The 24,714-nt window shown below is 32.7% G+C and overlaps 2 protein-coding genes across 2 annotated transcripts; one reads left to right on the top strand and one right to left on the bottom strand.

Annotated features, from left to right (window-relative positions):
- Window positions 1-3,205: 3,205 nt before the first annotated feature.
- LOC125815467 (U-box domain-containing protein 33) lies at window positions 3,206-12,164 on the bottom strand. The gene is made up of 9 exons (XM_049494943.1): window positions 11,779-12,164; window positions 10,341-10,462; window positions 9,825-9,946; window positions 7,459-7,563; window positions 6,734-7,160; window positions 6,417-6,578; window positions 5,612-6,142; window positions 4,000-4,761; window positions 3,206-3,628 (listed from the first exon to the last, which is right to left on the bottom strand). The coding sequence occupies exons 1-9, from the start codon at window positions 12,041-12,043 to the stop codon at window positions 3,446-3,448; spliced, it is 2,679 nt and encodes an 892-aa protein (XP_049350900.1). The 5' UTR covers window positions 12,044-12,164; the 3' UTR covers window positions 3,206-3,445.
- A 6,548-nt stretch (window positions 12,165-18,712) lies between these two features.
- On the top strand, window positions 18,713-24,129 carry LOC125815786 (putative recombination initiation defects 3). Its single transcript, XM_049495338.1, has 13 exons — window positions 18,713-18,942; window positions 19,486-19,663; window positions 20,565-20,709; window positions 20,850-20,981; window positions 21,190-21,242; window positions 21,335-21,529; window positions 21,627-21,692; window positions 21,793-21,839; window positions 22,431-22,557; window positions 22,679-22,723; window positions 22,847-22,891; window positions 23,125-23,206; window positions 23,801-24,129. Exons 1-13 carry the CDS (start codon window positions 18,878-18,880, stop codon window positions 23,899-23,901), a joined length of 1,281 nt encoding a protein of 426 aa, XP_049351295.1. The 5' UTR covers window positions 18,713-18,877; the 3' UTR covers window positions 23,902-24,129.
- Window positions 24,130-24,714: the final 585 nt, after the last annotated feature.

Below are 24,714 nucleotides of genomic sequence, written 5' to 3'. Positions count from 1 at the left end.
AAGCGCCATAATTGTAATTTGTAAATGGGTCTGAGATTCACATTCAGGTAGCCGGTCGTAATCACCTGTACTCAACCTCACGTGTCTAGTTTTATTCCTTTCACCTAATTGGTTCATAAATCTTCAATCAAACTACTCAATGATTTATCTATTTATTCTTTTTAGGATTTCACTAAAATTTAAATTTGACAATAAAAATTACACAATATAGTTGAGCATTATGGCTTATTTATACTTCTTCGGTTCCTTTTTAGTTGTCATATATAATTCACAATTTTCCTTTTTTAGTCAGACGATATAAACTTAGGTTAACATTTTAAAATGTATTTTTTCATCACATTAATATGAAAGAAGATCACAGTTTGTAACATTTTTCGTATAGTTTTTGAATATTCTAAATTTTTATTTTAAAATATCAAATTAACAACAACAACAACAACATACCCAGTAATCTAATTTAGCTTCGAAAGTTAATTAAATTGACTTTCGAAAATTGCTACATAACAACTAAAAAGGAACAACAAATGGAGTACGTGTTGTACACGGTTGTTTTGCTAGTATAAGCAAATACTTCTTCTTCTTAATTTATATGACACACTTTCTTTTTTTAGTAATTCTAAAATAATAATAATTTATATTTAATAATAATTTAACTTTAAAATACTTATATAAACATCTCAATCTTGTTTTAGTACTACTTTTTTAAGTTCAATTGCTAATACTTTTTTTTTTGTTATTATTACAACCAATTAATATCCGGACATAGTGGGACAACAGGATAATTTTTTAGGAGAAATTTGATTGTCAGAAAATGAATTATTTTATAAAAAATGCTTTTATAACTTCTAACAACTTACAAACTACCTCTATGTCACGTAAATTAAATGCCAAATCAAGGGGGTGGAGATTGAATAATTAAATCAAAATATTATATTTTAATTTATATAATTATTTGGTGTTTAAATTTTACAAGGCCTATTATTTTGAATTTTCGTTGCATAAGGTCTATTTAAGAGAAGACACTCCATGTCAGAATTGTTGGTTTGGTATAATTTTCAGATTAATTTACCCATCTAGGAAATGCAAAGGATTTTTCCTTTGTGAATCTATAAATAAATTTGACGCAACAAAGAGAAATAACTAAACAAAACAAAATTTGCTTTTTTAAGGATTAGACAAAAAAAGGGAAGAAAAAAAAGTATGAATTATATATATTCTACTTCATTTGTTCAATTTTACCTGTTTACTGTTCTAAATTGACATGTAACACTCAGGCACTGAATCAGTATATACATATTATTTCCTCGTTCATTTTTACATATCCACTATTTTAAAAATAAATTTTCACTTTTACTTGTCATATTTAGCATATGCAGAAAGGATAATTATTATTTTTTCTATATTTTACCCAGTATTAATAACTTATGTCAATTATCATTTTCTTTACGAACATGTCAAATCCAAATATAACAACTAAAAATGAACGAATAGAGTAATTGTCATTATATAATTTAATTATACGATACAAGTCTTTCACAACGATAAGTGTGAGTTCAATTTTCATTATTTCCTTTTTTTCCTTTTCTATTTCTTAGGATAAGAATCTTATCCCCGTACTAGAAAAAAGAATCGAATTTGTAGATACTATAAAGCCAAAATTAATTTCGTCAAATAACTTTAAGCTAGAAAGTTATCCTTTGGAAAGAAAAAAAAGGAAAAGAAAATTAAACTCTAATAAGTAAAGATTTTGTTAGGTAAAGCATATTTAATTAAGTTATCTTAACAATCTATCCTCTTTTAGAAGAGGAAATGAGTACTTGCACTTTTAACCGTCATATTTCGTTTTTTGAAAGTCAATTTAACTAATTTTTAAAGTTAAATTATATTACACTAATTTGATATTTTAAACAAAAAAAATTAGATATTCAAAAACTATACGAGAAGTACTATAAATTGCATTTTTTGCATATCAATATGATGACATAAAATATTAGTCAAAGTTTTTATCGTTTGACTCTAAAAAAAGGAAACCATGACAATTAAAATGGACAAAGAGAGTATTAATTGTCGTAAATAATTAAGTCCAGAAAATATCAACAAAGACTTAATTAAGGAAGATGATCATATAAAAATCCCTTTCGAGTTGATTAACATTTATGGCAGGTGATTCAAAATGAATCTTAATTATGAATCTTCAAAACATTATTTTTTCCTTAAGGATGGTTTTAGTCAAATAAAGAAGCTGCTCTTTTTTAATTAAAAAATATATATAAAGAATGTTATGTTCGGTAGAAAAATATTTTCCAATTTTCCTACCTTCGATTGATAAAAAAAATTGGAAAATATTTTTTCTAAGAAAATAAGTTCTTGAAAATTGAAAAAAAGTGTCTTTCCCTAGTAAAAGTAGAAAACCACGTTAATTAAACAAGTAACATTCTACCTTGATTGTGTCATCGCATGTATATTCACATGTCTACTTTAGTTAACTAAATTGAAACTATTTTACTCTTATAAAACAAATATTAATTTGATAAGGTTTTTCTAGGATATGTAGTACTGGACACACATTTAAATATTTTATATACATTTCTAGCAAAATAATAATCATAAGTATTATTTATTTCAAACAAACTTCAATATGACGTGACTCTCTTTTAAAGTTCCAATTTTTGTGATCTAATTTTGTCAAGAACGCCAAATCCAAAACAGAATTTTGAGTAGGACATGTTACCTATCTTATCAAACTATCATCTTGAAAGTTTCATAATCAATTATTAAAATTGTCACTATATTATTTTAGAAAGTTTTTATTTTTATTTTTTTTATATCTTATTAATTTATTTTGAATCATTTAGATGTCGTCATTTTTCGTGCGTTAACGTTATTATACACTTTATAGCATTTTATAATGCCCCTTATCCCTTTATTTCTATAGTTTCTCCTTCATAATATCACTATATTATTCTTTGAAACAAAATGAAAATAAGTTGACAGAATACAATCTATATATATTTGTAATTAACTTGTAAGCACAAGGACATATGGATATGTAAAAACTAATATACCAAAATATTATAATTGAGGTTCTAAATTGTAATCAGGATAATATTCTTCTAAATATTATGAGGCACATAACATGTTAAGCGTTTCACCTCAGTTTATGGGCTTTGCGCTTTCTAAAGGACCTTAGAGCTTTTTGAGCAAATTTTCATAACACTGATGGAAACAAGTCCATCTGTTCTATTTCCTGTATGTTTATCAAACCACTTTGTCCATGCTCAGACTTCAGTTCAGTTTATGCTATTTTTATCTAAAGATGTATAGAAACATGTTTTTGGAGTAATGTTTTACAATAGAACTAGAGATCAGCATCTGTCGAAAACTAAGGTAAAAGAAGGGATATAATGACTTGTATAGATAATTACATAAAGCTCGAAAACTTCTGTCAATTCTGTTGCAGCCACTCCTGAATTGCAGAACGGAGAGCATGGTTAGGAACAAGGTTCTTATGGGACAGCGTGAGGTTTGTCATGGGGGAGGTCTCATGCCCGCTGTCCAACCATCCTCTTAATGCTTCTGCTTCATATGTGAAGCCATCCGCTGCAACTACAGGATCTTGCATGATTTCCTGTTGTAGTGAAACACATGAACGACAAGAAATGATTAAAATGGATGCTTTCTGAAAGGGAAGAACAAAGAAAACACATAGACTATCTTGACTTCCCTTACTTCACCAAGTTGGATGATAAACTGGAAACCAAAACACAAACTTGCATGGGTGTTATAATCTTGCAGAACTGAGAATCGACAGTAAGAGATGCTGGTTTCTAGTCAAATGTGGTGGTTGGGGGTTCGAGAGAGTGAGGATGCTAATTCTCCAGAACTATCTGACAACTAGAGCATTTAACTCTTCTAATTGTGTATAATGACTGCTCAGTTCAAACTGTATGGAACTTATAATGAATTGACTGCTAAATTTAAATCAAGCAATATACTAACCTGAAATATGGGACAAATAAAATAGGATGGGATGTCACAATGCTCTTCGGAATCCATTCTAAAAGATGATGCCCCACATGAAGCTCTCATTGGTTCAAGCACCTTCCACACCTCTGAAGAAAGTTCAGGCCGGCACCTACTGTTCTTTTCACAACAACTCATAGCTAAGTGAGCCAACTGTTTGGCTTGCACAAATGGCCAGTCTCCAGCAGTTGGATCCAGCAAATTTTTCAAATTTCCTTTATCCAGTGCATATTGGATTTCATTTTTTATCCCCAATGCAGATCTTCCAGTTAACAACCTAAGTAATATAATCCCAAATGAATAGACATCGGACTTTCGAGTAAGCTCTCCTGTTTCGAGGAATTCAGGGTCCATGTATGCGAATGTGCCTTTTGGGTCAGTTCTGTAACAAAGTGTAGTACTATTTTCTGAAAAGTCATCTTCTGAGAGAACTCGACAAATTCCAAAGTCACTAAGCTTGCTCACAAAGTTCGCATCAAGTAAAACATTTGCTGGTTTTAGATCACCATGAATTATGCCCCGAGCAGTGCAGGAATGGAGGAAGATGAGAGCACAACAGAGCTCTGCTGCTACACGGATTCGAGTTTGCCACGACAGTGGAGGCGTGTTATCTTTGCAGGTAAGACGATCTTCTAGGCTTCCGTTGGGAAGATACTCATATACAAGAGTCCATGCTTCTGGACACGCTCCTATAAGAGTGACAACATTTGGATGCCTCAACTTGCTTAAAATATTGACCTATATCATACCAACAAAATATCATGAATTGTCAGAAGATATCTGTGGTAAAGAAATAAAACTTTATGTTTCACATGATTAAGAGAGAAGCATAGTATACAAAGCAAATATACGAAGGTAAGTAGAACAGAAAACGAACTGAAAAAACACACTAGTATGCATCAAATTGAATAGGCGTGTTTACCACTGAGCATGGAAGATATCAGATGTACTGACACTACTCAAGGTTTATGTGTAAACCAAGCCTTACAAGGTAATACATTCTAGCAAAACAGACAAGATGACTAGCTTTTAGATATTTCGACATGCAGAATTATCTCAAGAAGGGATCACTAAAAGTTTCCCTTCCAAGATAAACCTATTGGTCCAACCAACATAAAACCATTTTAGCAGATAATCTACCATCTTAGAGGAGATTTGTGGGAGAGACCTTCTTCAGAGATGAAACGATTGTTCTCGTTTAGTGAGTGGGAAATGGCGATGAACTAAGTGTAGCCACAATATATTGAATATGATACCTTTTAAGATCAAACAATTCCCTCGAATCGAGTATGATTGTATGTGTGATAACATCTACTATACCAAATAAACATGGAAGTACGCTTACTTTCCACTATACCCATTTGTGATACCACCATCAGCAGATATCATACCAAACTAAGTATTTCTGTGTTGTTTTACCTCCCAAAACAGGGATATTAAGTAGAATATGCACAAAACAGGGTATACAATTGAAAGGGAAAATATCAAGACCCAAAAGAAATAGAAATTACACAACAATTCAGGGAGAAGACACACATTTTAGCTTCTATGGACAGATACAGATTTAGCAAAACATAATGAATCTGACCTCCTGTTGGAACTCTGAGGGCCCTTGCAAGCTATGAGGGTGCAGCATCTTTACTGCCACTTGAGTGTGGCGAAGGAGGCCTCTATAAATGCATCCATAACCACCTTCTCCAATCTTCAAGGCTGGGTCGAAAGTCCGAGTAGCTTCTTCAATTTCATGAAAATAAAATTCAGCAAATAGTGAAGATGTAGATGTAAATGAAGACCCGTCTGAGTGCTGTTCCCTCAGTGCCTCTGCTGATTTGAGTGCATCATCACGCTCCACCTCCAATTCATCTCTCTCCTTCCTGTACTTCTGCAAAAGGTCAACAGCAGAGAACATTTTCTGTTCCAACTCTTGTACCTGAGTGTCAGACTCTAAGAGTTGACCCTCAAGTGAAGAGTTCTGTGCTTGAGCTGCTTGCAGATCTCTCAGAAGTTTGTTTAGCTGTGCTTTCATCTGATCAGCTTTTTCTCTGTCTTTTGCAAGTGCTTCCTCTATTTCTCTCCTCCGTCTCAACTCATCAGCATAGAATGTTTCTGATGCTTTTGCCTGAAACAAAACTATCAGAATAAGAATCTCAGATCCTCCATCATTCCCACTTCCCTAGGAGAGTCACATACTTGAAAGAACAATCTCCTTCTCAAAAAATGGCAGCCTAGGTCTAACCGTTTATATCTCAATCAAATTAAGCTTCTCATAAATCAAGCAACGGATGGAAACTTGGCATAAAGGGGTAATAGTTGCAAACAACTAAGAGAACCAAATTGTAGTACCATAACATTCAGTTAAATGATTTGAAGTAAAATATAAATGAATAAATTACCCTTCGTCTAGCCTCAATTGCATCCTTTTCCGCTTTCCTACGCTTGATTGATTCTTCAAAAGCTTCCCGCCTAGCGGTTTCTGCTTCTGCAACATGCTGCTCATATCTATCATAGAGTTCATCGTTCATGCTTCCAGCTAGCTCATTATTCACCCTCTCTGCCTGTATCCCCAGAATCATCCAAAATTTAAAAAGCATATATATTAATTCTAATTCTTCAAACAGAAATAGCCCATTTCATTAGGAAGCAAGAAATGAAGGAACTGCTTGTGATTTAGCAATTTAAAGAGACAAAAGAAATAACATGATTTACTTACTATACTTGGAGCAGACGACTGATGAGGACCGAAATTGAAATAGCGCAGTCCAGATGGATCGAATGCAGTCTCGTTCCTTTCAGTCTTTGAAAAGGAATCATCAACCATTTCAACAGATGAACTTGATGAAAAACGTGAAGCCACTGAGGAACTTATTCGCGGTATGCCATCCCAGCTATCAGCACTTCTATCTGAACTCATGAATGGAAAATTAGCCTGTAAAGTCCCACCAGAGGGAAGTCCAGATAAGATTATCCCGTGATTGTCAGAAGCAACTCTGGGATATTCTGTAAAAGCCCCCCTGAGCTTTACCTGTTCACTGTAACCTTCTGTCACAGATCCTGATCTCACAACAATATCATTAACTGGACTTGCTGGAATTGACGGTGACACACTGTCTGTATTAAGTCTCTCTGACTTACTTTCTCTGCATGACATAATGTAGTCACCATTTAGAGTTCCCCATGTTTTCTAAGTGACATAAGAGAATGAACCCCACCCTGTCCCAACGGTTCACGCATCCCAATCCGAAAGGAGGTCAATCTCAGGGGAGAAACGGCAGAAACAGAAATCCATAGGAAAATGATATTTACAAAACAACACAGAATATTGTACAAGTTATCCCTACTTTTTTTTTTATGACAATAAAGTTATCCCTACTTGTCCCCCCAAATATCATCCAAAACAAAGTTTCAAGATAGATTCAAGAATGAAAGGTCGCGTACCTTGTATAAATGAGGTTCCCTTTGCATACAAACCAGATGCAACAGAATGTGGGTGCTTGTAACCGTACATAGATGGCTTTCTTCGACCTAAGGTCAGACATTTTCCTGAAATTTCATTATAAGAGCTCAATTCTCAGCTTGGTACGTTACGCAACAAATTGACTTAGATTTATCCGTCACCTTCCCCCCCAAAAAAAGGAAAGAGGCAATAAATTCTCAGACTTGATTTATTTGTTAAGGTAAAAAAAGTTTGAGGTGTCCTGTTGGAAATTTCCTTTCCTTGTCCATGTGGTTTTAAGTTTCCGTTTTCCTTTGGGATTTTTGTCTTTGAGTGATAGGAGGGGTGGGGGGTGGATGGGGCTGACGGACCTCTTGGTTGAAACGAATTACTATAGATCCAACAAACAAAGTAAAGAGTACTAATACAAATATTGTGAATAGCATAGTATTGTCCGATTCATATCTGGTAAGTATTTAGATGCACAGAGGAAGACTGAATCAAAATAGTGATGGGCCAAGAAGTGAATGATAGTCAATTTAATCTGCCAGTGCTATAGAATAGGATAGGAATTGGAAAAAGAAAAAAGGGAAAACCAGAAGATCAGGGGCAAACAAATTAAATGAACTAAGACACCATAGACCATAACAATCTTGCAGAATGGGTCGGGATGCACTAAGACACCTTTGGTAATGCATGAAAACAATATTTCATTTTCAACTTGCATTAATCATTCGAGCGGTCCATTAACTCCCATGCACTAAGAAACAGAGCTACAAGAAACCTTAGGTTGACTCCAAGTACGTTTCCTTCACAGCTCACAGACCTTTCTTAGATAATACATCCATCAAATGAAGCTTATCAAAAAGAAAGAGATCAGTATTTTTAACATGAGCGACTTAACAACAATGCCTACAAAATAGGACTACAGGGGATGACAGGGGGCCCAAAATATAATTGGAATTACTTTTGGAAGAGTGACATTCCTACAAAAGTAAAGTGTTTCACCTTGTTAGTGATAAAGAGAGCATGTTTAACAGAAGAAGTTCTACAGAAGACAGGCAGGCAGCTGGTCCCTAGGTGTTTTTTGTGCAACTTGACAGGGGAAACAAATAACCATCTCTTCCTGCATGGTAAGTTTACTGCTCAAATTTGGAACCTGTTTCTCAACATCACAAGCATGAACTGGACAATGCCATAACATACATCAGATTTGTTGAGCTGCTGGATTAGGAGGGGAAGCAGTAAGAGTCAAAAGAGATGGTGGAAGCTAATACCATCATGTGTATGGTGGTCAGTCTGGAAAGAAAGAAATGGAAGATGTTTTGAAGATAGATCCAATTCCATCCACAAAGTTAAATGGAATTGTATAGTATCTCTACTTTTTTGGTGTAAACAACTTTGTATTGATGATATAGATCAGATTATTTTGATAGGAAATCTGTAATCTCTTTTTGGAGGTAGCCAACATACCCTTAATGCTGAAGAATTCAACCATACCAGTTTCAAAATAAAATAAAATATATGAGCGACTTAAGTGGATTTTTTTCCAAATATTCTACCAACTTCCAGAGGCGGATCCAAATTTAAATATAATGGTTCAACTTCTAAGATTCTTAGCATTGAACTCATTGTATTGATAAAATTTTGGGTTTGTGTCTGTTGAAGTGTGTGACCATCTCATCTAAAAGCTTAAACATGGTATCAGAGCAGACAAAGGTCCAAAGATTGAATCTCAACGCCACCCATATCAAAAAGAATTTCCACGTGCTTAACTCGTGAAAAAAATCAGGCCCGCACGTGAGGGGGCGTGTTGAGAATATAATTAAATAATAAAAGTGTGTTCTCTCTAACAACTGAAACTTTAGATGAGATGGTCACACACTTCAACAACATCCAATAGTTGTTGAGATTTTATTAGGGTTTTACACATACATCTATATTCCACATCGGTCTCTCTACCTTCCAAAGTAGGGGTAAGGTCTGCATACACACTACCCTCCCCAGACCACACTTGTGGTATTACACTAGGTTGTTGTTGTACCTATACTCTGCGTCAAAAGTTATGGGTATAAACCCAAAGCCAAAAAGCTACATCCACCACTAATGACTTCAACTTTATAATGCTAGTATTTCTGTAATTGAAGTGAAAACTAGAACTTGGAAGGATGAAACTAAGAAGCCAGCTAATCAACTAGATACACATGATGGACGAGGGAGGAGATGGGAGATGGGAGACGGGACCTTTCAAATCATTTCTTTATTGTTTTGTCGCTTGAATTCTTAAACCAAACAAGAGTACCGAGATATTCACTCTATACTTTTCGACAGTGACATTCAAGTAACAGAAAAAGAATATCATTTTTACTTTGAGTAGCACTTGTTTGCCGCAGCTCCCATAACAAGCTTCCCTATACCATGTTGCGATATAAGCTCGACTATGCCCTTCTCAATCAAGTCCATTTCAAGGACAATTTTATCAGCACGAACCTAGAATAAGAAACAGACAGATTATACATCAGTTCAATCAAGAGTATAATAAAGGAATATGGAAGTATAGACTTTCTTATGATAATTAATGATGTGCAGAGTGAAGCTCTGAACTCAATATCTGTTGCTTTTATCAAATATTTGAAAAAGGAATCTGGTTTATGACTTTTACTTAATACTTATCCACGCATAAATTGGAGATATGGGGGTAAGGGAGAACCTCCATTACAGTTGCCAGCAAAGAAATTAATATTCACTACTCTTCCAGTAATGCTCTCAAGTTACAGGCAAACAAACAGTTTTCAGCTTGCAATATTTTCACCAACATCAATTTTCTGAATAAGGCCTAATTGAAAATGAAGCAAACTATTGATGCAAAAGACCAAGACTATACCCCAGCTCGTCCACATATCAGAATATATTTTTCCAGGATCTTGTGCATGACTTGCCTTTCCTTCTCATGGTACGCCCTGACTTGGTGCACATCCAATTGATCTATGTTAAACTTTGTACCCACTGCAAAAACCGTTCAAGAGAAAATGTACGCACTTGTAAACAAAATTTGTGATGAGACTAACCTTACCAAGTAACCATCATTCCACTATCTAAAGGAAGTTAGATAAGTTATGGAGAAAAAATGACATCTCAAGCAGAACAGTGAAGAAGAGTTTTCCTTCTATTTCTTTTGTTCAGAAAATGGAGTGCCGGTACTTAGATTCTGGGAATCATTACGGAAGCAGAAAAAAACATCTTGTACTTGAGTAAAGAATTAACCATCATTCAGGAACAATTTGTCTTAAAACTCAACACTAAAAACATTTTCAAAATTTCCAAATGAATGAGCGAGAAAAGTTCACGAAAATTTTAATTGCAAACGTAAATTTTGTTTTGTTCCATTATAATTTCTTTGAGAGTCGCGTGGGCGTTGGGTTTGACAAAGCTATAAGTGGAAGTGCATTGACTTCCGAGATGAACAAATATTTTGATCTGTTGTAGCCAAATATCAAATTTTCTTTTTTTTTTCCTCATTAAATTAGCAAGCAAACAAGAATTCTCTCTACGCAAAACCCCACTCCTCCCCGCCCAATTTTTTTTTTGAAAAAAGAAGTCTGGCAATGAGATTATTCAACACCACATCATCAGTCTTGAGCCTCATATATCAGGGAAATGGAAGGGATTGATAAGCTTAATCCCAGCAACAATTGCAAAAGAAATGGTAGCATCCTCAAGTTTGAAAGCTCACAGAACTGTAAACTAATAACTGACCTTTACTTAGCAGAATTCTAGGCATAAAAAATGTTCAGAAGTAGTTGATTAGGTAGGAATGTTCATTAAAGAATGAAAAACAGATCCATTAAAACAGAGTTTGACCAGAGAATTACAACCAACTTTCTCTAGCAATTCTAGCAGCTGATGCTAATCAAGTATACAAGTTCAATTATTTATGCCTGAACTATCAGTTTAATACCAATTTCTCTAAGTCCTAACTCTTGGCATCAAACAACAAACATACCATTATTTGACTTTCTAAACTACAACTACATACCCAGTGTAGTCCTAAAAAGTGGGGTTGTTTCCGAGAGACCTCCGTTCAAGAATTTACTGGTCTAAACAAACATCAGAAATCAGTGAGAAAAGGGTTCTAGAATTCTAGATAGAATAAAAGGGTGAGAAAAAGCAAGACAGTTCAACAAATCAAGCTAACTCAACAAACCACCTTTTCCACAACACCTTAGCAATCAAAGATTTAAAAAAATCAAAACTTTATCATCAAAAATCACATTAATTTAGGAAATAGTAAAAAGAAACAAAATAAAAAAGGAGCTAATTACTCATGGGTATCTTCTGAGCAGGAGTATGAACATGAAGAATGCAAATTTTCCTTCCACCGGACTTGTGCAAAGCCCATGTCAAAGTCGGCTCAGTCTCCTTCAAGTCTTTCCCGACGGCAACATACATCACATCGTCAACCACCACCGGCGTTACCGGACTTCCTTCTTGCACGATTTGCTCACTCAAATTCAGACGGGACAAATCAACTTCCGGGTACCTTACCGGACTACGTCGGACTACGGATGATGGAGTCTCCAAAGCCATTTGTAATTGTATAACAACCTAGCTAATTCTCTGCTTATACACACAGCTAGACTTACAACACAAAAGGGTTTTAACTTCACTTCATGAATGAAAACCCCATTGATTTCTTCGGGTTAAAACAATCAAAATCCCTGTTTATATACACAACTAGACTTACAACACAAAAGGGTTTTGAGTTTATTGATTGAAAAACCCATTGATTTCGGATAAAACAATCAAATTCTCTGTTTATACACACGACTAGACTTACAACACAAAAGGGTTTTAACTTCACCTCATGAATGAAAACCCCATTGATTTCTTTGGGGTAAAACAATCAAAATCCCTGTTTATACACACGACACAAAAGGGTTTTGAGTTTATCTCATAAGTTCAAACCCCATTGATTTCTTATTGGGTACAACAATCAAATTGTCTTTGTATACACAAAATTACAGGTACAAGAGAAAAGGGGACGAATGAAAAAAGCCCTTGTTTACGATGAAATTGAGGGGAATAGCAAATGCTGGACCAAAATTTTACAGATTTTGTGAAAAAGAGATTGTTTGTCTGAAGTAAATAGCAGTATATGGTGTTATAATCAAACCAATAATTAATTAATCATATGATAATTACAACTAACTTACCAACTGGGGTAGTATTAAAATGAAGAAGTTTGATGGTAATGATATTAATAAATTTAATAGTAAGTAACCAATGCATATCGTCATTGAAGGAATTTCTGAGAACGTTTCAATTTTGGTCAACTTTTCTCTCTCTCTGTTTTCTTGTACTGTTTTTTGTTCAGAGATTTTCTTCTTCCTTGACACTGAAGTTTCTGTAGTTGAAGAGGCAATTCCAAGTAGATATGTATTTAATTGATTATTTTTTTCGAACAACTTTGTTTATTAATTACTGTAATTATTATTATAATTAATACAAGTGAATTGATCAAATGATAGACATTTGTTTCTATTTTTTATTTTTATTTTTGTTTGAAGTTTTTTGGAAATGAAAAAAATATACATTCACTTGGTTTTAATTTATTTTTTTAATTGGTTTCAAAACATGTTATTATTACTATTGACAACTCTTTAAGGACATGTTTGACCTCAAGAATACTTGAGAAAAATTTGGGAAGTGATGTTTGGCTATATATAATTTGGTAAATATATTGGCCAAGAATCCCAAGTTTCTAAATACTAGAAAAAACTAATTTTTGGGTAAGTTCTAGTATTTGGGAATTTTAAAAAAATCAAAATTAACTAAAAAATTTATATCTTATAAAAATACACATAATATTTTAATTTGGGTGACAAAGTTAAGGAAAAGGAACAATTTGTTTGAGTGACAAAATTGAGAAAAAAGAACAAATTGTTTTTAATGGGTTATAATTATAACTGTATCAGTGACAAGTTTGAATATACGATTAATGTATTTCTCTGGCATATATTGTTAATTTGTTGTTGTTGATTGTTATCAATTATGTTATAATGTTATTCTTTATAGGAACATATTCATTATAAATAGATAATACAAATTTATGAGTATTTTTAATAGTTTTTAGAATTTATGGATATAAATCATATATTTTTAAATAGCCAAATATTTTTGAAAAAACTTGGGGACAAACACAGAATTTCACCAAAAACTTAGCCCAAATATTATTTGCCAAGAATATTTGGAAATGGAAGTGAAACGCTAGCTAATTCTAATTTTATGTATGACTAATAAGATAGGAATAAAGACGGGTTAAATGTATAGTAGAAATAAATTATATGGAAAAGACGTTCATTTTGGGAAAAAGGCTCTATAGTTCTCTTTTTAAAAAGATCGAACCGAGAGATCAAAAAAATATTTGAATTTTGATCATATAGCTTCCTTTTGCTCTTTTAATTTTTAAGTAGCAAGATTAACCGAATAAATGTTTGAAAAAGAAAATCAGTATGTTCAAAATATAAAGAGTAATTATTTTAGAGTATAAAATATTTCAAGAAAATTCTCATATATTATCGATTTTATTGTTTTGATTAACTTTTTTTAATCAAAATAAAATTGATTAATAGGACGATGCGACATTTTAATACTCACTGATCATGCAGTCTCTAACTCATTCATACAAGATGATGTATTAACATTAAAACAAGATCTTCAAAAAAATATATGAAATTTAAGTTTAGTGAGGCAAATATATTAATATGGATCTCCATAATCTAGTTGCAACTTAATTTAATATTGCAATCTCAATTATAATATTGTGATTAAAGAGTCGAGATAAGTTTGCTTGTAAATTATGTTAACCTTTTATTAATTATTCTCTTCATTTTAATATAAAATTGATGTATATATAAAATATTTGTTTACTAACGATATATATACGCTTAAGAATTAATCAAACTTATTAACATGCTTTACATACATATGATTGCAATTTATTTTTAATTTTTCATTCACTAAATATCTATATTTGAACTCGACTAAATATACGCTAAAAAGTCTCACATTAAAAATAAAGCACCCCTAACAAACTTTACCAAACCTTATCTTTACCTACTTTTTCTTTGTCTCCCTATTACTTTTGTAGCGGCACTCATTATTTTGTTATATTCCTAATTCCATATATGATAATATTATTCGTTTTTAGAGTATCATTTTTGTGCAAATACACGTATATCACATTGCTATAATTTGAAAGATTGTTTAAAATGGTTAATGACATAAGCTATGCATTACATATTTTATTGTTTTAATTATTACTATTATAATCTCTCCAAGTTAAAATTAGTAATAGCTAAACAAAAAATTTAGGATTTTTTTTTATCAAATGCATTTTAAAGTTGTCTGGATAAATTAAAGTACACACTGCAACTAATTGAACGGCTTGTTACCTCTATACATATCAAAAGTGAATTTCCAAAAAAATTTAACATGAAAATGACAAACATACCTTTTGGAGTACAACTTCTTGCGTTTGTTTCATTCAATATTTCCATTATAAACCTAAATATTTTTGAAAAAGAAAAGTATATTCTATGGCGTTATAATTAGTAAAAAAAAATATTATGCAAATATATATTATTTGAAAAGTGCCGAGACTTTAATGTAATTGAATCAAAGTAGATTGTAAATTAATGTAATTTGACTTATTACAACAAATGAATGACCCAATCAATATTGAGATTGATCGTTTGACTTATTATCGTTAAAAAATATTTTTGTTATAATGTAACTTACTACATTAATCTGCATAGTTGTATCAATCTGAAAATGCCAACGAAAAAGACAAGAACATTTAAAACAATAAGATATTATACCTAATAATAATAAAATACGTATTCTAATAATCCATTCCAATCTACATGGCGTCATCACAAATCAAGATTCATTTTTTAATTTATATATTTACAAAACTAGCCTTCCCCTTTCATGAAAAGTTGCGACTTTAATGAAAAGTTATGGTTTTTATGAAGAGTTGCGACTTATACGAACAGTTGCAACTTTTATGAAAAATTGTAACTTCTATGAAGAGCTGCGACTTTTATGAAAATTTGTGTCTTTTATGAAAGGTTATGACCTTTCTGAAGGGTTGTAACTTTTCCAAAGAGTTGTGACCTTTCGATAAGGCACAATAAACATTTGTTTACACTACCCTTTGTTGTCTAGCTATAAATAGAGGGATTTTCACTCATTTTAAAACAACGACAATTCTGAACTTCTTCTTCTTAACTTACACAATTAAATATTCATGTACAATTTTTTCCTTTATGTTTCATCCTATTGTTATAGATTTTGGTATGTTTTTTTACAGTCATTAATTTATGCTTATGTTATTAGTTGTTGTTTTTGAGTACATGTTTTAAACTTTGTTTTTTATGTTTCTGCAAAATTATTGTTATAAGTATTTGTTAGTATAGATTAAACAACACACGTTAATTGAGTATTCACGCAAGTTTTCTCTATTGATCATGAAATTGTTGAAGGTACAGTAAAAAAATTCCTTAAAGATCTATACTATTATTTGTCATTTTCACATAACTCAAGAACATCTGATGAATGAATTATTCAGGAAATAATAAATCATTGGTTCTTTAATCAATATTAAAAGGAAAAAAAAGAATAAAATAAGAATATATATACACAAAGGCATTTCGTAAGAACAAGAACACATTTAAATTGCATAGATTTTATAATTGTGATATATGTCTCAGGAAAAAATTCAAAAAATTGTTAACATATTCAAAAAAAAAATTACTTACATTATTAATGTTTGTTATATGTAATCAAAGATAAAATAGTATTTTAGTTTTAATGACTCATATGTTTTAAGTATTGTTTTATAAATTCAGTGATATTAAATTCCCGCGCGAAGCGCGGATGATTTTACTAGTACTTAAAAATAACAATAAAAAAATAACGAGGTTTTGAAACGGTAGCTTGCTCTGGTGATTGAGTATCTTTAACGAAGGTCCGAGTCATATTGGAGAATAAGTAAGAACACTATTGATCCTTTTGTAGGGGGTAGAGTTTAAAGTTAACTACTTGGACAAAGAATATGGCTTTTCATATTTTAAAAATTAACAGTTTCGTTAAAATTAAAAATTTATATCGATAATTTAATCGTACAATTAAAAAATTGTAGCAACCAACATTTCCCTTTTTTTCATTTCAAATCAGTTTGAAAAAATGGCTGAATTTAATGTCAAATATATATGCAATGTAAAATAAGTTTGAACAAAACTATACCCTAAATTCCTAGCAATTTCAAGGCAATTAATTATTTGACTTTTATGAACTGAGGTTGCAAATTGCAATAACAATGGACAACATAATAAAATTGGCTGAAAATACGAAGGTAAACGTGAAGTTTTTGTTTTATTTTTGTTCAAATAACAAGTGCATATTAAATTAACCAAGAAGAAAATGTTACAAGTTGCTATTTTATAAGCAATTTATAGTCGATAACTTGACAATTTTTTTGTTTACGCTAGCAAAAATTGTTCATACGGCATAAATGTAGATCGTTATCAATCTTATACCAGATATAATTTAATGTAAATAATATTCTATACGCTAATTTTTCAACCCAATTGCGTTGGCTTTGTATTTTACGTTTTAAATATATGTTAAAAAACTCCTTAATTGTCGATCTCAAACTCTATATTATATACCATAAAATACATATATAAAAATGTCATAAAAATCGATATTGTAGGACCAAGTGAGGTATACAAGGAATATTCCATGAGATACTCAATTCATCATCTTTTTTTTCTCCTCTTAAATGTAGTACTTAACTTATTAACGTGTCTAGTCAATGGTACTCTAACCTTATCAATCTGTTTTTTTCGATTACGATGTGAATTTATTTGCCACGTTCTTGAATTTGACTAGTAAATAGTACGTATAAAAAAAAGACAAAAGAGAGAAAAGAAATTCATACAGACGATTAATTAATATAAAATGTGTATCTTTCATACGTTTTATTGCGATGATTGTGTTTTATTGATTTAATGTAAATAACGAGATAGACATTTTCTAGATCTTCAACAAAAAAAATATCCATGCATGTATTCTTTCTTTCCTCAACTATTTATGTACATATTTTTTTTTTGGGTTAACACTTTTGTTAGATACTTAACCTTATCATGTTATAGGTCGTGTTTGTGTTTGATAGGTGGAATAAAATAGAGAAAGATATCTCATTGATTGAGATACTTTTTGAAATTATTTATTTGATAAAATAAGTTAATCCTAGAACTAGATGTAATGCCACACACAAGATAAAATAATTTCATATAATATCTCGAAATAATTATTCTTTATCCCTCTAATCAAACAAGTCATTAGGGTGGGTAAGTAAGGATGTACTATAGTAAAGTACCATTTACTGATAATATGGTCATGGAATTTGCTCAAACATCACATCATTTTTATTTGTTTTTCAACGAAAGTCAAAGCTGATTAATCACCAGACCTATTGAATCTGTCTATTAATCTGTTTGTCCAAATTTATATGATATTTTTTGTTCTTTAAGAATCAAACATTTTAAATCTGATCGAGAATTTGTGCATAAAATTTCAATTTTTTAAAATATATATATATAACTAGGTAAAAAAGTACTATAAGTCACAATAATTGACAATTCAAAATATTTTAAAAGATATATGAGAATTTACCATCAAAGATATAATTATTTGAATCTCGGAATTCAAAAAGTTTCATATAAGTTGAGACGGAGAAAATTCAAAAAGTGTCATATAATTGAAACGGAGAAAGTAGTTAGTTTGTATATGATAGTGTATATGTTATTTTGAGTTTATCTATTGTTACTCCACATTTGAAACCAATATAGTTCTAAGAATAATCTAAACATATCAGGTAAAGGGACTAAAGCATAGATTTGAATTAATGGAAGATTAAATTTATTGATTCATAATTGCAAGGATGGAAATCAGAATTTATCAATAATTAGTAACCAAAAAGTACGAATATCCTATTTTAATTAAAATCGTCTGAACTAAATGGGCCTAGTGTCAGATGAAATGACTGGGCCATAGTTATTAGGCCCAAATTAATCAGTAGAGGTCCATCACAGCCCAAAAGTTACATGATAGGCCCATATGTACCATTTTCCCCAAAAGATTTGAAAATTCCCTGTATATAAACCCACACTCTCCCGCTGGATAATCAACGCAAATCACACTTCCAAGTTCCAACTGTTCGACGGAGCAAAATCACAGAGAGAATTCAAATGTATTTACAAATTTGATTATACCTTCATCTGTTAGGGTTCTGTAATTGTTCAAATTGAAGTTTTAATTTCTCGAAGATTTCAATTTTTATAGTATCTGCAAATGAAGTTGAAGATGAACAAAGCATCGGATCTTAGCTCTATCTCTGTTCTTCCTCCTCATGCAAGGTAAAATTCTATCTCAGTTTCACGATTTCATCTTGTATAGAATGAAATTGCGTAGCTCTCTGTGTTTCTGCGTTTTGTTCGCATGCATTCCAATTTGAATGTTTTGAGTGCGACACACATTGCGAGTTGGAGTGAGATAGAGAGAAGTTTACTGTAAATTTGAGCTTCTTCGTGAAAATTCAAGGAGGAACTATCTTCGAATGTATATTGAAGATATTTTGATGCTCTATACACACATATGCATATGTATACATGTTACATGTATGTTTATATGGATAAGAGAGAGAGGTAGAATTTTTTCTGTTATATTGAGCTTTATTTTTGTGTGATGATGATATGAGAAGAACGCCAAGTGCGGAGCCGCTCTGTGTTTTCGCCTACTTCTCCGTGTTTGTGCGATTTTTCTCATACATTACAGGTATTTTAGATGTTTTCATGTCCGATATACACAAACTGTATATATACATATATCTGTCTATGAATGCATGAAGAGGATAGAGAGATTTTAAAATAATATTGATCCTATTTTGATGATATGAGAAGGAGGCCAAGTGTGGTACCAAGTGCAGCAGAGTCTTCCGTTTTCGGGAAAAGCCAACCGTCACTGGTTCGGTCACAGCAGCAATCGCAACAATCCTTCTCACAGGGATTTTCATCTCAGCAAGCAATCTACTCTCAGTTATCACAGAGCACTCTGGATGATTTTGTCCCTAATGAGCAAGTAATTCCTCCATCTCGCTCCTATCTCTTAGTTATTCGAAGAGAAGTTGTTAACGAGATGCCATTTTGGTATACTATACAAAGGAACTGATTCATTTGGTGTGGAATTGATAATGATAGACCTCTAAAAATCATTTTTGTTAGCAACTTCTGAAGAATGCTTTAGATTGTCTAAAATGTATTTTGATGCTAAGCAATACTTGAATCTGTTATATTGTAGAGAATTGTTGCCTAGGTTACTTTTGAGTGTAATTTTGCATTAGTATGCTTTATGATGCTTGAAATAGATGAATTAAGCTTCTGAGTATGATTTACTTTGTTAAATGTTGTGTCAACACACGACACTCACTTTATATGACGTATTTGATTTAAGTATTATATTAGTGAGGGTTGAAAAAATATTGAAGTTTAAGTATGTTTGAACAGCTTTGAAAGTTCTGAAAGTTGCATAAAAGATGAATGATGCCAATATTTTGCAAGGTCCTTAAATGGAAAGAGTGTCAAACAAATTGGGATGGAGGGCGAAGTAGATATTATTTACCATCTTTACTGTACTGGACAGTGAATCATAAATTCTGTTGCCGCATCTGTCAGAATGTTTCTTATTGGTATATGCAAAACAGGAGATTGTCACAGTGCACTTTAAAGTGGTTATCGGCAGTTAGGTCGTAGATCTTCTTAGTGTTCATATACAATAAGTTAATTGATGGACTCTTGACTTTTAAATTGATCATACGCCTTCTTGTTTTCAACTCTGCCCTGTGACAGGGCACATAGTTCCATAAAACTTCCCACTTTATACATTGGAACTTTTCCTCATCGCATAGGAAACAATATGCTGTTATGGGAATTTTACATCTTAAAGCAAACAAATGTTGTAACTGTTAATAATTTTAATGCAGAGATTGGGTTCTCAAGAAAGAGAAAATTCAGCAAAAAGGATGAGCTGTTTGCCTCATATCAACTACACACGAGAAGAGACTCAAATGCAGTTAACAAAACCTTCGACCAATTATTTGCGCAAATGGTCAGTTCCTGAAAGCAAATGTAAGCCATAATCCACCATCAGAAACTACATGCTCTCAACTTCTGTTTAAAAGTTAAGGAAAATGTACTCCAGTTCAGCGCTAATTTGCAGCTGGAATCATCGGACTAAACATGTTTATGAATTCTAATTTTCTGGGCAGACCAGATTGAAGAACTTGAACACAAAATTGGAATGGTAGAGACTTCATTAAGCAGGCAAGGAATGATCTTAGATTCTATTCAGAGTGATATTATGCAAGTTAACCGGGGAACAAAAGAGATATTGATGGAGAGTGAGTATTCACTACCCTTTTAATTTACGTGATGTGGCAAATAATTAGGAACTCCAAAGAGCTCATATCATTAGTCGACGAGTGTGGAGTTTTGTCTTGAGAAGCCTGCTGGTCCGATTAAAACTTTTACTTGCAAATATTCTGGTGGATGTAAAAAAAATGGCAACAAAACCTAACACATTTGTTTTTCTTCTGAATTTTCTTTCAGTGGAAAGCTTACGACCGAAGTTAGTTTCTCATGATGAACTGTTGCAATTGATGGTAACTATAGCTTAGCTTCTCTGCCTACATCCAGAAATTAAGTGCCTGTTTGTTTTATCACATTTCCTAATCCATGTGGCATACAAAATTAGAACAAGGAGAGGGAAGATCTGAAAGCTTGCCTGGAGGGAACCTTCAAATCCATGTTTGAAGAGCTTAGGGAGAACAAATATCAAGAGAACATCAGAGATCTTTTATCACTGCTTAAAGCTATGCCCAACAAACTTGAGATGTGCATTTTGCAACTTCAAACTGATTTGAGAAAGACCTTGGCTAAAGAGATTCAGGCATGTTGCATATTGAAACTAACTTTTTTAATTCATATTTAGGCTACCCTCTGTGGTTGGATTAATACTGCTTCATCTATATTCCTATTGCTTGCAGATAATTACCCCCCGCCAAGATTGTCATGGACAAAAACATGAAACTGCTCCAGTCGATCCACCAAAAGTACGTTTTCAAGTTTTCTCCAAATTCCATATGATTTGTATGAGTATTGAGTGTAATGAAGAACGCAATCAGAAGTCTTAGTGCATTTGAACATTTGTAGGTCATCAATGATTGTAGCCCTCCCCGTGAAGTAAAGTTTCTAAAGAAGTAAGTTCTCAAACTTCCTTCTCATCGCCATCACTGCAGCCATAGTTTTGAAATCTTTAAGTAGCAATTAGTAATCAGTAGCTCTCCAGTATGCAAAGCTCATAATCACTTGATGGATCTCTTATAATTTGCATCATTTGCGTGCAATATGCATAAGCAGTAGTCATTTCGCAATGCCTCTTGAGATGTGTGCATTGACATTTGAGAACACTTGCGGCTGGAATACACTCTCTGTCATCAGGAACTACTTAGGTGACAAATAGATGTGAAGATTCACCGCATAGTGTCTTTTGATCCATAGCATAACCCGAAAGTGAGTTATCCCCATTTCTCACATTAGCTATATGAAGGAAGAAAGGGAAAACAAAGGAAAGCACTCCCCTTATTCCTCGAAAAGCTAGCCTTCATGATAAACCAAATGAAATAAGAAAAATTTAAGAACTTTGCTATAGCTTCAACAGAAATCTTATAGATACTTGTTTACAAAGTTTTTCTGATCTTTCTAACATTGAGCGACTTAATTCTTCATTTCTGTGCAATTGCAAATCACCAAACATTTCTTTTCACTTCTGGTTCAACTATGAATCTCAGAGATCAGAAAACAACCACGCCGCGGAAGATTGAAATGGGAAGCTGGACTACAGTAAAAATTAATCAAACTTGTATGAAGCAGAAAATTCCCATCAGAAATCACACAGAGAATGAAGCATTTCAACAGGTAACTCTCTCATTGTCCTTAAGCAAACAAATGTTTGTTGAGTTATGAGCAACAGTTGCTTCCTTTGTATGAAATGGGAAGCTGGACTACAGTAAAAAATAACCAAACTTGTATGAAGCAGAAAATTCCCATCAGAAGTCACACACAGAATGAAGCATTTCAACAGGTAACTCTCTCATTGTCCTTATGCAAACAAATGTTTGTTGAGTTATGACAAACAGTTGCTTCCTTTGTATGAAACGGGAAGCCTGGACTACAGTAAAAAAATAACCAAACTTGTATGATGCAGAAAATTCCCATCAGAAGTCACACACAGAATGGAACATTTCAACAGGTAACTCCCTCATTGTCCTTAATGTTGCAGTTGCTTCCTTTGTGGCATGAAACATCCAAAAAAGAAACAATGGGGTTTTAGATGTTGTATTTATGATATGTCGTAGTCCATCTCTGAGGCCTTCAAGTTGAAGTAGCAAAAACTACTTTGTTCAGCACACCACATTTTTTGATAACTTGAAACTGTGTCATCCTTATTCTCAGAGCTGAGAACTAACTGGCTATCCATTTCAGGAAAGGGGATGTAGAATTACCATTGAATCTGATGAGGATATTGACGTGGGCTTTTCCTGCTTGCTTGAAGAAAATGGAACAGGTAATTTGCACTTCTTGCCTGCATCCTTCATTTTTGAGGATTTCACAATAAGCAAGGTGATTCTACATCCTGTAATTGATCAATGTGCTTATTGACCCATGCATGTTGAACTTATCTAATAAATTCAAGATCTATTTAGATGTATATCAAATTATATCCTATATCTCAAGACTGACTACTGACAAGAATGACTTTTCCATACTTCTAGTCAAGCAGAACGCCTAAGATATATTATATGAAATCAAATACATTAGGTAACAAGTCAGAACATGTCTAAAATCCTGAAGAATCTGTTACACTCCATACTATGAAGTTTTTCTCAAACCAAAGAGAAACTGATAGCTCTCTCTTCCCTTTGCCTGTTGGGGTACAGTAGGGGATTTGAACCTGTTCTCAGGTTTAGTGTCCCGAGGGATCTTGTTTATTTTCTCTGGAATAGTCTCATTTCGAGTCTGTCTAAAATAAGAAATTTTGAGCATCATAACTGCAGCAACAAGTGTTCTTTTACACAGACTGAAACAATCAATCGTATATTTTTTTTGTCATTTGCTAAGATTTGCGTGCTTAAACTTGTCTTTCCCTTAAAAGACCCAGGGATTTATCCACTAGATGATGCAAAGGAAGAGAGTGCACGCATATTAAGGAAAGCAAGGAGGCGAAAGAGAAAGCATTTTAACACTATCATTATAGATTGAAGGTACACAGTGAATTTATAATCTGCTGAATCAAGGTCCTGTGATTTGATAAGCAGTAAAAAATGTATTATTGATTCTTCTGTCTTTCTTTAGCCGATATAGGACATGTTTGCTATTTGACTTTTCATTATTATTAGAAAATCCACGACTGACCATTACATAGCAAGCAAAATCTGTGTTGCTGCTGCAATACTCAGTCTTAGGTGATTGTATAACGAGATGTCAACAGACTCAGCACCATAAGAATATGTAATGCACTGGGATTATATAAGCAAAATGATTACGATGTTTTAAATTTTGAATTGCATAAAGTTGGCTGGTTAGATCATTGCATCTTCTGTATACAATGTTTTATTAGCTAATGAGAGTAAATATTATGCTAGTAAATTTTTCAGCGTGTGATATTATACCATGATAGAAGTATATAATATGGAAAAGAGAATCCTTTTCAACTGTGCTAGAGAACTTAGAAACACCTAGTTGAGAATGATCTACCAAGGGAAAAAAGGAAGGTCGGAGAGGTTTTACTTATTCCTGGACTTGGATGGTCAGTATTTTTATTGGGTTACATTCTGTACTACTCTTTTGTCAAGATCCTGAAGCCTAAATAAGAGAACCATTCTCTCCTGGTAAATCTATTCACGTAATTTTCCTTAGAGCATAAATATCGTGTGGAATTTATTCTTGTTTGCTCATAAGAATCTATAGATCATCCGTCATGTTCCTTGCCTGTTGCTTTTGGTGTATGTTAGGTTCCTTATTGACTTAGTTAAAGTTCAGCCTAAAATATATTCAAAAAGAGAAACAAAAAAA

Source organism: Solanum verrucosum, unplaced genomic scaffold, assembly GCF_900185275.1.
Source record: "Solanum verrucosum unplaced genomic scaffold, falcon-dt-bn FXZP01000261.1, whole genome shotgun sequence".
In the NCBI taxonomy this organism is placed as follows: Eukaryota; Viridiplantae; Streptophyta; class Magnoliopsida; order Solanales; family Solanaceae; genus Solanum; species Solanum verrucosum.
Note: the sequence above shows the minus strand (reverse complement) of the source record. Positions and strands in the feature narration are given on the sequence as shown.